We start from the raw sequence: 17,715 nt of genomic DNA, 5'->3' as shown, positions 1-17,715 counted from the left end.
GAACACTACATGATGCTGTCAGTATACCACTGTCTTGATGAACCAGAATGGAACACTACATGATGCTGTCAGTATACCACTGTCTTGATGAACCAGAATGGAACACTACATGGGGCTGTCAGTATACCACTGTCTTGATGAACCAGAATGGAACACTACATGATGCTGTCAGTATACCACTGTCTTGATGAACTAGAATGGAACACTACATGGGGCTGTCAGTGTACCACTGTCTTGATGAACCAGAATGGAACACTACATGGGGCTGTCAGTGTACCACTGTCTTGATGAACCAGAATGGAACACTACATGGGGCTGTCAGTGTACCACTGTCTTGATGAACCAGAATGGAACACTACATGATGCTGTCAGTATACCACTGTCTCGATGAACCAGAATGGAACACTACATGGGGCTGTCAGTATATTAGTTACATATATTATTATATTATAATAATATTATTATTATATATTATATTATATTAGTACTAGTATGGACTAGCGTCCTGTCCAAGGGGTTTACTTGACTACTAACTTACTCCTCACATTACAGCTTGTGTCTGAAGTGCAGGTGCAACCTTACGGTCGTAGGACTGCTATGCAACAGTAGGCTAATATAACTGAGAGCCAAGAGCTTGTCGAGAATCAATAAAAAACAGTCTGTTGTCGACACACCATGAACGGGCTGAACTAAATAGTGTAGAGAGAGAGAGAGAGAGAGAGAGAGAGAGAGAGAGAGAGAGAGAGATAGAGAGCGAGAGAGAGAGAGAGAGAGATAGAGAGCGAGAGAGAGAGAGAGATAGAGATAGAGAGCGAGAGAGGGGCAGGATTGTTGTGAAATAACATTTCCATAACCCTCCCCTGTATAACGGGCTGAACTAAATAGTGTAGAGAGAGAGAGAGAGAGAGAGAGAGAGAGAGAGAGAGAGAGAGAGAGGGGGCAGGATTATTGTGAAATAACATTTCCATAACCCTCCCCTGTATAACGGGCTGAACTAAATAGCGTAGAGAGAGAGAGAGAGACAGAGAGAGATGGAGAGAGAGAGAGAGAGAGAGAGACAGGAGAGACAGAGAGAGAGAGGGGCAGGATTATTGTGAAATACATTTCCATAACCCTCCCCTGTATAACGGGCTTGTCCCGTTCAGCGCAGAGCTTTAGTCTTGTACACAGTGTCGCTGCTCGAAACAGCCAACCAGGGAGGAAATCCAGCAGCAGTCAGGACTGTCTCTATCTATCAACATGATCATCATAATAGAAGATAAGGTGAGATGCTGTTCCTATATCTTTATCATAACTAACCAGTTTACTGTAGATATAGTTAGATTAGGCGACAACCAGACCTGCTGAAAATGGGTCAGGACGGACAGGCACGTTGTTGCAAACCTCCCGCTTTACCATGTTTTTAGTTTTTAAATAAATTAAACTAGCTACCGTTCGCTAGTTACTTTAGTTAGCGACTTGAACAGATGCGCACATTACATTTGAATGAAAAATGTCAATTTTTGTGAATTGAGATAACTGGGTAGCAGTGGTCTAGTGAGGGCAGTGGGTTCACCCAAACCATATTCGCCATGTTGACATCCTACCATTTTAGTTAAACACAACTCGAAACGATACTATTAATAAAAACACGATAATTATTTAATACAGCTAACACATTTTAGTGGGTTTTTTATTTGTATAACAACAGTTAGCTAGAAGTACATGCTGTTATGCGATATTCATAACGACTCGTCTTTCTCCGTTTTTCTGGTAACGGGCCCCGGCCTTTAACGGGAATACCGCAGAGTAATTCACCGGGTGTTTCACGGTACTTTCAGCCCTACCTAGTCTGTATATTACAGGCCCTGAGGTTACAAAATTTGTTAAAACGTTGAGGCAACAACTGCTACTTATATACAATGAATGGTTGGTGTGATTTAGCAAAGGGTTTTTATTTTGACTATAGTTGCATTAAACAGCAAGTCAGACTTTGAGCCAGTGCTAGTTAACATGCTAGCTAGCCGGTTTAGCTACATTTTGTAGTTTTTGTCGGGCACTGCTTAGGTAAAACCAGCTAGCTAGTTGGTTTAGCATCGCTCCATCTTATGTCAGTCTGTACATTAGACAGATAACGTTAGCTAACATGCTAACCATGTGTTTGTACCATGTGCTTGGTCCATGCTATACGTGCCGTCACACGTGGCTCAAAATGTGGACACCACAGATCAAGAATCATGTGTCAAGGATGAGTATTTTAGTTAGCTAACCCTATCGTTAAAAGACAGAACTAAAGTAAAGATTTATCCGACATTTATCCCCGTCTGTCGGTCTGCCCGCAGGCTCATTCATTCTGTACCGCCGTTCTTCTTCTTCCATGAGGTTTAATAAGGTCGTTGGTTCCCAATAAATGTTGCGTTACCGCCACCTGCTAGACTGGTGAATAACCTCCCTTATAATGTGCTTAGATACCCTACCATCTAACCCTACACTAAACCCCACCACCCTACTGCACTATTTATATACCCTACCATCTAACCCTACACTAAACCCCACCACCCTACTGCACTATTTATATACCCTACCATCTAACCCTACACTAAACCCCACCACCCTACTGCACTATTTATATACCCTACCATCTAACCCTACTCCACTATTTATATACCCTACCATCTAACCCTACTCCACTATTTATATACCCTACCATCTAACCCTACACTAAACCCCACCACCCTACTGCACTATTTATATACCCTACCATCTAACCCTACTCCACTATTTATATACCCTACCATCTAACCCTACACTAAACCCCACCACCCTACTGCACTATTTATATACCCTACCATCTAACCCTACTCCACTATTTATATACCCTACCATCTAACCCTACTCCACTATTTATATACCCTACCATCTAACCCTACTCCACTATTTATATACCCTACCATCTAACCCTACTGCACTATTTATATACCCTACCATCTAACCCTACACTAAACCCCACCACCCTACTGCACTATTTATATACCCTACCATCTAACCCTACTCCACTATTTATATACCCTACCATCTAACCCTACACTAAACCCCACCACCCTACTGCACTATTTATATACCCTACATCTAACCCTACTCCACTATTTATATACCCTACCATCTAACCCTACTGCACTATTTATATACCCTACCATCTAACCCTACTCCACTATTTATATACCCTACCATCTAACCCTACACTAAACCCCACCACCCTACTCCACTATTTATATACCCTACCATCTAACCCTACTGCACTATTTATATACCCTACCATCTAACCCTACTGCACTATTTATATACCCTACCATCTAACCCTACACTAAACCCCACCACCCTACTCCACTATTTATATACCCTACCATCTAACCCTACTGCACTATTTATATACCCTACCATCTAACCCTACTGCACTATTTATATACCCTACCATCTAACCCTACTCCACTATTTATATACCCTACCATCTAACCCTACTCCACTATTTATATACCCTACCATCTAACCCTACTGCACTATTTATATACCCTACCATCTAACCCTACACTAAACCCCACCACCCTACTGCACTATTTATATACCCTACCATCTAACCCTACTCCACTATTTATATACCCTACCATCTAACCCTACTCCACTATTTATATACCCTACCATCTAACCCTACACTAAACCCCACCACCCTACTGCACTATTTATATACCCTACCATCTAACCCTACTGCACTATTTATATACCCTACCATCTAACCCTACACTAAACCCCACCACCCTACTGCACTATTTATATACCCTACCATCTAACCCTACTGCACTATTTATATACCCTACCATCTAACCCTACACTAAACCCCACCACCCTACTGCACTATTTATATACCCTACCATCTAACCCTACTCCACTATTTATATACCCTACCATCTAACCCTACTCCACTATTTATATACCCTACCATCTAACCCTACTCCACTATTTATATACCCTACCATCTAACCCTACTCCACTATTTATATACCCTACCATCTAACCCTACACTAAACCCCACCACCCTACTGCACTATTTATATACCCTACCATCTAACCCTACTCCACTATTTATATACCCTACCATCTAACCCTACTGCACTATTTATATACCCTACCATCTAACCCTACTCCACTATTTATATACCCTACCATCTAACCCTACACTAAACCCCACCACCCTACTGCACTATTTATATACCCTACCATCTAACCCTACTCCACTATTTATATACCCTACCATCTAACCCTACTCCACTATTTATATACCCTACCATCTAACCCTACTGCACTATTTATATACCCTACCATCTAACCCTACACTAAACCCCACCACCCTACTGCACTATTTATATACCCTACCATCTAACCCTACTGCACTATTTATATACCCTACCATCTAACCCTACACTAAACCCACCACCCTACTCCACTATTTATATACCCTACCATCTAACCCTACTCCACTATTTATATACCCTACCATCTAACCCTACACTAAACCCCACCACCCTACTGCACTATTTATATACCCTACATCTAACCCTACTCCACTATTTATATACCCTACCATCTAACCCTACGCACTATTCATATACCCTACCATCTAACCCTACTCCACTATTTATATACCCTACCATCTAACCCTACTGCACTATTTATATACCCTACCATCTAACCCTACTCCACTATTTATATACCCTACCATCTAACCCTACTCCACTATTTATATACCCTACCATCTAACCCTACTGCACTATTTATATACCCTACCATCTACCCCTACTCCACTATTTATATACCCTACCATCTAACCCTACACTAAACCCCACCACCCTACTGCACTATTTATATACCCTACATCTAACCCTACACTAAACCCCACTACCCTACTGCACTATTTAAATACCCTACCATCTAACCCTACTGCACTATTTATATACCCTACCATCTAACCCTACTGCACTATTTATATACCCTACCATCTAACCCTACACTAAACCCCACCACCCTACTGCACTATTTATATACCCTACCATCTAACCCTACTCCACTATTTATATACCCTACCATCTAACCCTACTCCACTATTTATATACCCTACCGGTCTAACCCTACTGCACTATTTATATACCCTACCATCTAACCCTACACTAAACCCCACTACCCTACTGCACTATTTATATACCCTACCATCTAACCCTACTGCACTATTTATATACCCTACCATCTAACCCTACTCCACTATTTATATACCCTACCATCTAACCCTACACTAAACCCCACCACCCTACTCCACTATTTATATACCCTACCATCTAACCCTACTGCACTATTTATATACCCTACCATCTAACCCTACTCCACTATTTATATACCCTACCATCTAACCCTACTCCACTATTTATATACACTACCATCTAACCCTACTCCACTATTTATATACCCTACCATCTAACCCTACTCCACTATTTATATACCCTACCATCTAACCCTACTGCACTATTTATATACCCTACCATCTAACCCTACTGCACTATTTATATACCCTACCATCTAACCCTACACTAAACCCCACCACCCTACTGCACTATTTATATACCCTACCATCTAACCCTACACTAAACCCCACTACCCTACTCCACTATTTATATACCCTACCATCTAACCCTACTCCACTATTTATATACCCTACCATCTAACCCTACTCCACTATTTATATACCCTACCATCTAACCCTACACTAAACCCCACCACCCTACTGCACTATTTATATACCCTACCATCTAACCCTACTCCACTATTTATATACCCTACCATCTAACCCTACACTAAACCCCACCACCCTACTGCACTATTTATATACCCTACCATCTAACCCTACTGCACTATTTATATACCCTACCATCTAACCCTACTCCACTATTTATATACCCTACCATCTAACCCTACTGCACTATTTATATACCCTACCATCTAACCCTACACTAAACCCCACCACCCTACTGCACTATTTATATACCCTACCATCTAACCCTACTGCACTATTTATATACCCTACCATCTAACCCTACTCCACTATTTATATACCCTACCATCTAACCCTACTCCACTATTTATATACCCTACCATCTAACCCTACACTAAACCCCACCACCCTACTGCACTATTTATATACCCTACCGTCTACTCTACTCTACTCTAACCCTGGAAACCTCAACCTGCCTCTCTCTCACACGGGACATTTCTGATCCCCAGGCTCCATGGGCACCTCTACAGTTAACACATTCCACTACTTTCCCCAATGCTGTACATTATTTTGTCTCATCGCCTTCTGCACCTCTTCTCACACCTGGGAACCTCCCTCTTACACACTGCTGCCACCTGCCCATAAGCTTGACACCTGTAACAACGTAATGTATTGGGCACAAAAGCTGGTACATGGTAACTTTATATACCCTACCATCTAACCCTACTGCACTATTTAGCTGGTACATGGTAACTTTATACCGTCGCTTTGTGAGGCAAAAACTAAACATCAAAACTCAAAAGAACAGACAATGACTCTTCTGTTTCATCATTCTCTCGCCGCCCTGTCTGCGTCTCGCCGCGCTGTCTGCGTCTCGCCGCCCTGTCTGCGTCTCGCCGCCCTGTCTGCGTCTCGCCGCCCTGTCTGCGTCTCGCCGCGCTGTCTGCGTCTCGCCGCCCTGTCTGCATCTCGCCGCCCTGTCTGCGTCTCGCCGCCCTGTCTGCGTCTCGCCGCCCTGTCTGAGTCTCGCCGCCCTGTCTGCATCTCGCCGCCCTGTCTGCATCTCGCCGCCCTGTCTGCGTCTCGCCGTCCTGTCTGCATCTCGCCACCCTGTCTGAGTCTCGCCGCGCTGTCTGCGTCTCGCCGCCCTGTCTAAATCTCGCCACCCTGTCTGAGTCTCGCCGCCCTGTCTGCGTCTCGCCTCCCTGTCTGCGTCTCGCCGCCCTGTCTGAGTCTCGCCGCCCTGTCTGCGTCGCACCAAACAACGAGCATCACAAACACCGGGGAATCTTCCCCTTCAGTCGGTCAACTTTGACCTCTACCCCAGTAATCACTCCTTTCAATGGCTCCCTTTTCTAGAGAGCAAAATAATTCACATCTCATTGCCCCCATTTGTTTAACGTGGAGCGTCTGCTCCTCTCTGACCAGCAGAAACACAAACTATTAACACAAGACCACTTCTGGTTCCCTTCACTGATTCCACCCAACTCTGTTTCCACCCACCCTGAAACCTCAAAGTAATGGGAAGGTTGGATCAGCCAAAAGGCAAGGGTCCACTTCCCCCCCCCAAAATGTCACTCCAACTGTCAGACTCATGTTTATCCTGATCCTTGGTGCAAGACTGTAGTACCATTAAACAGGAAATGGCTGCTTCTTCTTCTTCTATGGTATCATGGAGGTGCGTGCCACTACCTACTGCGTTGGGGTGTGATGTCACTCACGGTGTGACTTTCATTGGTATTTTTTTCATTTAACCTTTATTTAACGAGGCATGTCAGTTAAGAACAAATTTCTTATTTACAATGACGGCCTAACCCGGACAAACCCTAACCCGGACGATGCTCGGCCAATCGTGCGCCGCCCTATAGGACTCCCAATCACGGCCGGGTTGTGATACGGCCTGGAATCGAACCAGAGCCTGTAGTGATGCCTCTAGCACTGAGATGCAGTGCTTTAGACCGCTGTGATACAGCCTGGAATCGAACCAGGGTCTGTAGTGACGCCTCCAGCACTGAGATGCAGTGCTTTAGACCGCTGTGATACAGCCTGGAATCGAACCAGGGTCTGTAGTGATGCCTCTAGCACTGAGATGCAGTGCTTTAGACCACTGTGATACAGCCTGGAATCGAACCAGGGTCTGTAGTGATGCCTCTAGCACTGAGATGCAGTGCTTTAGGCCGCTGCGCCATTGTTGTTCATGATTCTATATCGCTCATGGTCTGACTAATTCTGTTCATCATGACTGAGTCTATATCTCTGAGCCTCTCTGAGCCTCTCTATCCTCTCTGGGCCTCTCTATCCTCTCTGAGCCTCTCTGGGCCTCTCTATCCTCTCTGGGCCTCTATATCCTCTCTGAGCCTCTCTGGGCCTCTATATTCTCTCTGAGCCTCTCTATCCTCTCTGAGCCTCTCTGGGCCTCTATATTCTCTCTGAGCCTCTCTATCCTCTCTTGAGTCTTTCTTAGCCTCTCTGGGCCTCTCTGAACCTCTCTCTGTACCTGGCATCCACCAAATACTGCATTGTGTTCTCCCCCACAATTACAGCACTTAACCTTCCCGTTACTTCCTCATTCACCGTAATCATGTGCTCCTCCATCCTCGGCACGTCTTTCCATTTCCTTTCCACTGAGCAGCTACATGCCCCGTTCTTTGGCATTTTAAAACGCTGCAGTGCTTTATGGGACAAATTCTCTTGACATTGAAGCTAATGAATCCTTTCTGTTGAGGCGAAACCTCAGCATCACTGATAGGCTTTTCACTTCCTCCAGCATCACTGATAGGCTTTTCACTTCCTCCAGCATCACTGATAGGCTTTTCACTTCCTCCAGCATCACTGATAGGCTTTTCACTTCCTCCAGCATCACTGATAGGCTTTTCACTTCCTCCAGCATCACTGATAGGCTTTTCACTTCCTCCAGCATCACTGATATGCTTTTCACTTCCTCCAGCATCACTTATAGGCTTTTCACTTCCTCCAGCATCACTGATAGGCTTTTCACTTCCTCCAGCATCACTGATAGGCTTTTCACTTTTTTCCAGCATCACTGATAGGCTTTTCACTTCCTCCAGCATCACTGATAGGCTTTTCACTTCCTCCAGCATCACTGATAGGCTTTTCACTTCCACCAGCATCACTGATAGGCTTTTCACTTCCTCCAGCATCACTGATAGGCTTTTCACTTCCTCCAGCATCACTGATAGGCTTTTCACTTCCTCCAGCATCACTGATAGGCTTTTCACTTCCTCCAGCATCACTGATAGGCTTTTCACTTCCTCCAGCATCACTGATAGGCTTTTCACTTCCACCAGCATCACTGATAGGCTTTTCACTTCCTCCAGCATCACTGATAGGCTTTTCACTTCCTCCAGCATCACTGATAGGCTTTTCACTTCCTCCAGCATCACTGATAGGCTTTTCACTTCCTCCAGCATCACTGATAGGCTTTTCACTTCCTCGTGACCTTCTTTCGTACCGATCAACCTTTTGGTTTCCGTCACTCTGCCTCCCTTCACATTGTTTTTTGATATCACACGTCCAGGCTGCATCGCATCACGGCTGTGATTGGGAGTCCCCATAGGGTGGCGAGCAATTGGCCCAGCGTCGGTCCGTGTTTGGCCCTGGGGGGGGGGTAGGCCGTCATCGTAAATAAGAATTTGTTCTTAACTGACTTGCCTAGTTTAAATAAAGGTTTAAATAAAATAAAAATACAAAATCTGTGGGCATAGATATTGGGAACGCAGTGATGAGCCTCCTCTACCTAGTATAATAACCAGAGACATTACTTTTTCCCCATTTTAATCTTTTTCCCGTTTGCAGAATCTTCCCTTGTTGAGTCTGACTACCACAAAATATTAGCAATCTACCCATTTTCCAATGAAACGGGCTAGTTTGACTTCTGGCTACTCAATCCCCTGTGTTTTAATCACAGAGTCGCGGTAACATGAAGGATGTACCTCAGGGGGTGTTGATGGTGTTGGAGCTGTAACATTAGTCTTTAATCACAGATAACAGAACCAGTAGACCCGCTATAACAGAACCAGTAGACCTGCTATAACAGAACCAGTAGACCTGCTATAACAGAACCAGTAGACCCGCTATAACAGAACCAGTAGACCCACTATAACAGAACCAGTAGACCCGCTATAACAGAACCAGTAGACCCGCTATAACAGAACCAGTAGACCCACTATAACAGAACCAGTAGACCCGCTATAACAGAACCAGTAGACCCGCTATAACAGAACCAGTAGACCCACTATAACAGAACCAGTAGACCCGCTATAACAGAACCAGTAGACCCGCTATAACAGAACCAGTAGACCCACTATAACAGAACCAGTAGACCCGCTATAACAGAACCAGTAGACCCGCTATAACAGAACCAGTAGACCCGCTATAACAGAACCAGTAGACCCACTATAACAGAACCAGTAGACCCGCTATAACAGAACCAGTAGACCCGCTATACCAGAACCAGTAGACCCACTATAACAGAACCAGTAGACCCACTATAACAGAACCAGTAGACCCGCTATAACAGAACCAGTAGACCCGCTATAACAGAACCAGTAGACCCACTATAACAGAACCAGTAGACCCGCTATAACAGAACCAGTAGACCCGCTATAACAGAACCAGTAGACCCACTATAACAGAACCAGTAGACCCACTATAACAGAACCAGTAGACCCGCTATAACAGAACCAGTAGACCCGCTATAACAGTGATTACACAAACACACTCCGACACACTTTCAGAGATCTGTTGGCAATAAAGGTATTGAAGTACAATACTAGTGATGGTGCATTTTTGACATGGTGTGTGTGTGTGTGTGTCTCTGTGTGTGTGTGTGTGTGTGTGTGTGTGTGTGTGTGTACCAGGAGGGCTTTGACAAGGCCCTGGAGGAGGCAGGAGATAAGCTGGTGGTTGTGGACTTCACAGCCACGTGGTGCGGCCCCTGTCAGAGCATCGCTCCTTTCTTCAAGGTGACCTTCTAATCCACCATTCAGCTTTTATTAAACAGGAAATACGTTCTGCACTGGTCCGTTTTGGAACAGGATGTGGAGGAACAGGATGTGGAGTTAAAATTATCTGACTTTATTTCCCTCTTCTTCTCTCTAAATCCTCTTCTTCTGTCCATCCTCATCCTCTCTCTGTCCCTCTGTCTCTCTCTGTCTCTGTCTCTCTGTCTCTGTCTCTCTCTGTCTCTCTCTCTCTCTCTCTCGTCTCTGTCTCTCTCTGTCTCTCTCTCTCTCTGTCTCTCTCTGTCTCTGTCTCTCTCTCGCTCTCTCTCTCTGTCTGTCTCTCTCTCTGTCTCTCTGTCTGTCTCTGTCTCTCTCTCTCTCTCTCTCTCTCTCTCTCTCTCTCTCTCTCTCTCTCTCCAGGGTCTGTCTGAGAATTATCAGAGTGTGGTCTTCCTGAAGGTTGACGTGGACGACGCGCCGGTGAGCAACAGATCTGGGATCAGCCATCTGCCCATGATCATAGCCTTTATCCATACAGCAACATTATTAACAGATCTGGGATCAGCCATCTGTCCTTAATCACAGCCTTTATCCATACAGCAACATTATTAACAGATCTGGGATCAGCCATCTGCCCATGATCATAGTCTTTATCCATACAGCAACATTATTAACAGATCTGGGATCAGCCATCTGTCCTTAATCACAGCCTTTATCCATACAGCAACATTATTAACAGATCTGGGATCAGCCATCTGTCCTTAATCACAGCCTTTATCCATACAGCAACATTATTAACAGATCTGGGATCAGCCATCTGTCCTTAAACACAGCCTTTATCCATACAGCAACATTATTAACAGATCTGGGATCAGCCATCTGTCCTTAATCACAGCCTTTATCCATACAGCAACATTATTAACAGATCTGGGATCAGCCATCTGTCCTTAAACACAGCCTTTATCCATACAGCAACATTATTAACAGATCTGGGATCAGCCATCTGTCCTTAATCACAGCCTTTATCCATACAGCAACATTATTAACAGATCTGGGATCAGCCATCTGTCCATAAACACAGCCTTTATCCATACAGCAACATTATTAACAGATCTGGGATCAGCCATCTGTCCTTAATCACAGCCTTTATCCATACAGCAACATTATTAACAGATCTGGGATCAGCCATCTGCCCATAATCACAGCCTTTATCCATACAGCAACATTATTAACAGATCTGGGATCAGCCATCTGTCCTTAATCACAGCCTTTATCCATACAGCAACATTATTAACAGATCTGGGATCAGCCATCTGTCCTTAATCACAGCCTTTATCCATACAGCAACATTATTAACAGATCTGGGATCAGCCATCTGCCCATGATCATAGTCTTTATCCATACAGCAACATTATTAACAGATCTGGGATCAGCCATCTGTCCTTAATCACAGCCTTTATCCATACAGCAACATTATTAACAGATCTGGGATCAGCCATCTGTCCTTAATCACAGCCTTTATCCATACAGCAACATTATTAACAGATCTGGGATCAGCCATCTGTCCTTAAACACAGCCTTTATCCATACAGCAACATTATTAACAGATCTGGGATCAGCCATCTGTCCTTAATCACAGCCTTTATCCATACAGCAACATTATTAACAGATCTGGGATCAGCCATCTGTCCTTAATCACAGCCTTTACAGCAACACTGGTCTGATGTAACCAACATTCCTCTGTCCCTTCCCTTTCTCTCTCTCCTCCCTCGCTCTTCTATCTCTCGTTCTGTTTCTCTCTCGTTCTGTTTCTCTCTCTCCTCCCTCGCTCTCCTATCTCTCTCGTTCTGTTTCTCTCTCTCCTCCCTCGCTCTCCTATCTCTCTCGTTCTGTTTCTCTCTCTCCTCCCTCGCTCTCCTATCTCTCTCGTTCTGTTTCTCTCTCTCCTCCCTCGCTCTCCTATCTCTCTCGTTCTGTTTCTCTCTCTCCTCCCTCGCTCTCCTATCTCTCTCGTTCTGTTTCTCTCTCTCCTCCCTCGCTCTCCTATCTCTCTCGTTCTGTTTCTCTCTCTCCTCCCTCGCTCTCCTATCTCTCTCGTTCTGTTTCTCTCTCTCCTCCCTCGCTCTTCTATCTCTCGTTCTGTTTCTCTCTCTCGTTCTGTTTCTCTCTCTCCTCCCTCGCTCTCCTATGTCTCTCATTCTGTTTCTCTCTCTCGTTCTGTTTCTCTCTCTCCTCCCTCGCTCTCCTATGTCTCTCGTTCTGTTTCTCTCTCTCCTCCCTCTCTGTCCTTCTCTCTCCCCCTCCTCCCTTTCCTCAGGATGTGGCCAGTTTCTGTGACATCAAGTGTATGCCAACATTCCACTTCTACAAGAACCAGAAGAAGGTAGGAGTCTGCTTGTAGTCTTAAAGAGACAGTTCCTAATTTTAACCAGAAGAAAGTAGGAGTCTGCTTGTAGTCTTAAAGAGACAGTTCCTAATATTAACCAGAAGGTAGGAGTCTGTTGGTAGTCTTAAAGAGACAGTTCCTAATTTTAACCAGAAGAAGGTAGGAGTCTGCTTGTAGTCTTAAAGAGACAGTTCCTAATTTTAACCAGAAGAAGGTAGGAGTCTGCTTGTAGTCTTAAAGAGACAGTTCCTAATTTTAACCAGAAGAAGGTAGGAGTCTGCTTGTAGTCTTAAAGAGACAGTTCCTAATTTTAACCAGAAGGTAGGAGTCTGTTGGTAGTCTTAAAGAGACAGTTCCTAATTTTAACCAGAAGGTAGGAGTCTGCTTGTAGTCTTAAAGAGACAGTTCCTAATTTTAACCAGAAGGTAGGAGTCTGTTTGTAGTCTTAAAGAGACAGTTCCTAATTTTAACCAGAAGTAGGTAGGAGTCTGTTGGTAGTCTTAAAGAGACAGTTCCTAATTTTAACCAGAAGGTAGGAGTCTGCTTGTAGTCTTAAAGAGACAGTTCCTAATTTTAACCAGAAGAAGGTAGGAGTCTGCTGGTAGTCTTAAAGAGACAGTTCCTAATATTAACCAGAAGTAGGTAGGAGTCTGTTGGTAGTCTTAAAGAGACAGTTCCTAATATTAACCAGAAGGTAGGAGTTTGCTTGTAGTCTTAGAGACAGTTCCTAATATTAACCAGAAGGTAGGAGTCTGTTGGTAGTCTTAAAGAGACAGTTCCTAATTTTAACCAGAAGAAGGTAGGAGTCTGCTTGTAGTCTTAAAGAGACAGTTCCTAATATTAACCAGAAGGTAGGAGTCTGTTGGTAGTCTTAAAGAGACAGTTCCTAATTTTAACCAGAAGAAAGTAGGAGTCTGCTTGTAGTCTTAAAGAGACAGTTCCTAATTTTAACCAGAAGGTAGGAGTCTGCTTGTAGTCTTAGAGACAGTTCCTAATTTTAACCAGAAGAAGGTAGGAGTCTGCTTGTAGTCTTAAAGAGACAGTTCCTAATTTTAACCAGAAGAAGGTAGGAGTCTGCTGGTAGTCTTAAAGAGACAGTTCCTAATTTTAACCAGAAGGTAGGAGTCTGCTTGTAGTCTTAGAGACAGTTCCTAATTTTAACCAGAAGAAGGTAGGAGTCTGCTTGTAGTCTTAAAGAGACAGTTCCTAATTTTAAGCAGAAGAAGGTAGGAGTCTGCTGGTAGTCTTAAAGAGACAGTTCCTAATTTTAACCAGAAGGTAGTAGTCTGCTTGTAGTCTTAAAGAGACAGTTCCTAATTTTAACCAGAAGAAGGTAGGAGTCTGTTTGTAGTCTTAAAGAGACAGTTCCTAATTTTAACCAGAAGAAGGTAGGAGTCTGCTTGTAGTCTTAAAGAGACAGTTCCTAATTTTAACCAGAAGGTAGGAGTCTGCTTGTAGTCTTAAAGAGACAGTTCCTAATTTTAACCAGAAGAAGGTAGGAGTCTGCTTGTAGTCTTAAAGAGACAGTTCCTAATTTTAACCAGAAGAAGGTAGGAGTCTGTTTGTAGTCTTAAAGAGACAGTTCCTAATTTTAACCAGAAGAAGGTAGGAGTCTGCTTGTAGTCTTAAAGAGACAGTTCCTAATTTTAACCAGAAGAAGGTAGGAGTCTGCTGGTAGTCTTAAAGAGACAGTTCCTAATTTTAACCAGAAGAAGGTAGGAGTCTGCTTGTAGTCTTAAAGAGACAGTTCCTAATTTTAACTAGAAGAAGGTAGGAGTCTGCTGGTAGTCTTAAAGAGACAGTTCCTAATTTTAACCAGAAGAAGGTAGGAGTCTGCTTGTAGTCTTAAAGAGACAGTTCCTAATATTAACTAGAAGAAGGTAGGAGTCTGCTTGTAGTCTTAAAGAGACAGTTCCTAATTTTAACCTGAAGAAGGTAGGAGTCTGCTTGTAGTCTTAAAGAGACAGTTCCTAATTTTAACCAGAAGAAGGTAGGAGTCTGCTTGTAGTCTTAAAGAGACAGTTCCTAATTTTAACCAGAAGAAGGTAGGAGTCTGATTGTAGTCTTAAAGAGACAGTTCCTAATTTTAACCAGAAGAAGGTAGGAGTCTGTTTGTAGTCTTAAAGAGACAGTTCCTAATTTTAACCAGAAGAAGGTAGGAGTCTGATTGTAGTCTTAAAGAGACAGTTCCTATTATTAACTAGAAGAAGGTAGGAGTCTGCTTGTAGTCTTAAAGAGACAGTTCCTAATTTTAACCTGAAGAAGGTAGGAGTCTGCTTGTAGTCTTAAAGAGACAGTTCCTAATTTTAACCAGAAGAAGGTAGGAGTCTGCTTGTAGTCTTAAAGAGACAGTTCCTAATTTTAACCTGAAGAAGGTAGGAGTCTGCTTGTAGTCTTAAAGAGACAGTTCCTAATTTTAACCAGAAGAAGGTAGGAGTCTGATTGTAGTCTTAAAGAGACAGTTCCTAATTTTAACCAGAAGGTAGGAGTCTGTTTGTAGTCTTAAAGAGACAGTTCCTAATTTTAACCAGAAGAAGGTAGGAGTTTGCTTGTAGTCTTAAAGAGACAGTTCCTAATATTAACTAGAAGGTAGGAGTCTGCTTGTAGTCTTAAAGAGACAGTTCCTAATATTAACTAGAAGGTAGGAGTCTGCTTGTAGTCTTAAAGAGACAGTTCCTAATATTAACCAGAAGGTAGGAGTCTGTTGGTAGTCTTAAAGAGACAGTTCCTTATTTTAACCAGAAGAAGGTAGGAGTCTGCTTGTAGTCTTAAAGAGACAGTTCCTAATATTAACTAGAGGGTAGGAGTCTGATTGTAGTCTTAAAGAGACAGTTCCTAATATTAACTAGAAGAAGGTAGGAGTCTGCTTGTAGTCTTAAAGAGACAGTTCCTAATATTAACTAGAAGGTAGGAGTCTGCTTGTAGTCTTAAAGAGACAGTACCTAATCTTAAACCACTTTGTGACACATTCTGCTGTAAAAAGCTCTATTTAAACTGAGACTCTGAGATTTAGAGGTTGAGCGCGGGTTAAGCTACGGGACAGGAAACAGCAGAGACGTTTACTCGCGCTTCAAATCTCTTAGTTTGTTGTGGAAATCGACCCCATATTCCCGTATTGTTTGTTTACTTCGTGCATCGCTGTCTCTACTTATACATACAATTGGTTATTTATTTGTTGAATAACTGATTTGATTCATTGATTGGTTAGGTGATTGATTAATTTATTTGTTGAATAACTGATTTGATTCATTGATTGGTTAGGTGATTGATTAATTTATTTGTTGAATAACTGATTTGATTCATTGATTGGTTAGGTGATTGATTCATTTATTTTTTGATTGGTTGATTGATTTGATTCATTGATTGGTTAGGTGATTGATTCATTTATTTGTTGATTGGTTGATTTGTTGATTAACTGATTTGATTGGTTGTTGTGTTCCAGGTGGAGGAGTTCTCTGGGTCCAATCAGGTCAAACTGGAGGAGCTGGTCAACACCCACAAATAAACACCTGTCTGTCTCCTCTCCTCTCCTCTCTCTCACCTGTCTGTCTCCTCTCCTCTCCTCTCTCTCACCTGTCTGTCTCCTCTCCTCTCTCTCACCTGTCTGTCTCCTCTCCTCTCTCTCACCTGTCTGTCTCCTCTCCTCTCTCTCACCTGTCTGTCTCCTCTCCTTTCTCACCTGTCTGTCTCCTCTCCTCTCTCTCACCTGTCTGTCTCCTCTCTCTCACCTGTCTGTCTCCTCTCCTTTCTCACCTGTCTGTCTCCTCTCCTCTCTCTCACCTGTCTGTCTGTCTCCTCTCCTCTCTCACCTGTCTGTCTCCTCTCCTCTCCTCTCTCTCACCTGTCTGTCTCCTCTCCTCTCTCTCACCTGTCTGTCTCCTCTCCTTTCTCACCTGTCTGTCTCCTCTCCTCTCTCTCACCTGTCTGTCTCCTCTCCTTTCTCACCTGTCTGTCTCCTCTCCTCTCTCAATTCACCTGAGGACACCCCAAAGCCTTCCACCCTCTCCTCAACTGATTTGACAGGATGCCTGAATGCCTTCCACCCAATCCTCCATTTGTCCTCCCTCCATCTGGATAGAATATGCCTTTCACCTTCCTCTGTTTTCTCTCCCCCGGTCTCCCTCTCTCTCTCCCCCTGTCTCCCTCTCTCTCCCTCCCCCGGTCTCCCTCTCTCCCCGTCTCTCTCTCTCCCCCTGTCTCCCTCTCTCTCCCTCCCCCGGTCTCCCTCTCTCCCCGTCTCTCTCTCTCCCCCCCGGTCTCCCTCTCTCTCTCTCCCCCGGTCTCCCTCTCCCTCCCCCTCTCTCCCCCCGTCCCCGTCTCTCTCTCTCCCTCCCCCGGTCTCTCTCTCTCCCCCCTCCCCCAGTCTCCCTCTCTCTCCCCCCCGTCCCCGTCTCTCTCTCTCTCTCCCGGTCTCCCTCTCTCCCCGTCTCTCTCTCTCTCCCTACCCAGGGATGGATCAATAATGTATAATAATAAACCATTTGTATTAAAATGCAGTCTCTTTCCTTAAACTTACAGTGGGGGAAAAAAAAGTATTTGATCCCCTGCTGATTTTGTATGTTTGCCCACTG

The 17,715-nt window shown here is 43.9% G+C and overlaps 1 protein-coding gene across 1 annotated transcript; it reads left to right on the top strand.

Annotated features, from left to right (window-relative positions):
* Nucleotides 1-1,006: 1,006 nt before the first annotated feature.
* Nucleotides 1,007-16,876, top strand: LOC123742395 (thioredoxin). The gene is made up of 5 exons (XM_045716348.1): nucleotides 1,007-1,263; nucleotides 10,675-10,779; nucleotides 11,179-11,238; nucleotides 13,076-13,141; nucleotides 16,587-16,876. Exons 1-5 carry the CDS (start codon nucleotides 1,240-1,242, stop codon nucleotides 16,647-16,649), a joined length of 318 nt encoding a protein of 105 aa, XP_045572304.1. The 5' UTR covers nucleotides 1,007-1,239; the 3' UTR covers nucleotides 16,650-16,876.
* Nucleotides 16,877-17,715: the final 839 nt, after the last annotated feature.

Source organism: Salmo salar, chromosome ssa04 (assembly GCF_905237065.1).
Source record: "Salmo salar chromosome ssa04, Ssal_v3.1, whole genome shotgun sequence".
NCBI lineage: Eukaryota > Metazoa > Chordata > Actinopteri > Salmoniformes > Salmonidae > Salmo > Salmo salar.
This window is presented reverse-complemented; position numbering and strand designations above follow the sequence as displayed.

Bases quoted from the DNA above. Each gene is read 5' to 3' on its own strand.
- LOC123742395 (XM_045716348.1), top strand. From the start codon at position 1,240: ATGATCATCATAATAGAAGATAAG. The intron at 10,780-11,178 runs GTGACCTTCTAA...CTCTCTCTCCAG, and splicing joins GCATCGCTCCTTTCTTCAAG to GGTCTGTCTGAGAATTATCA. The intron at 13,142-16,586 runs GTAGGAGTCTGC...GTTGTGTTCCAG, and splicing joins TCTACAAGAACCAGAAGAAG to GTGGAGGAGTTCTCTGGGTC.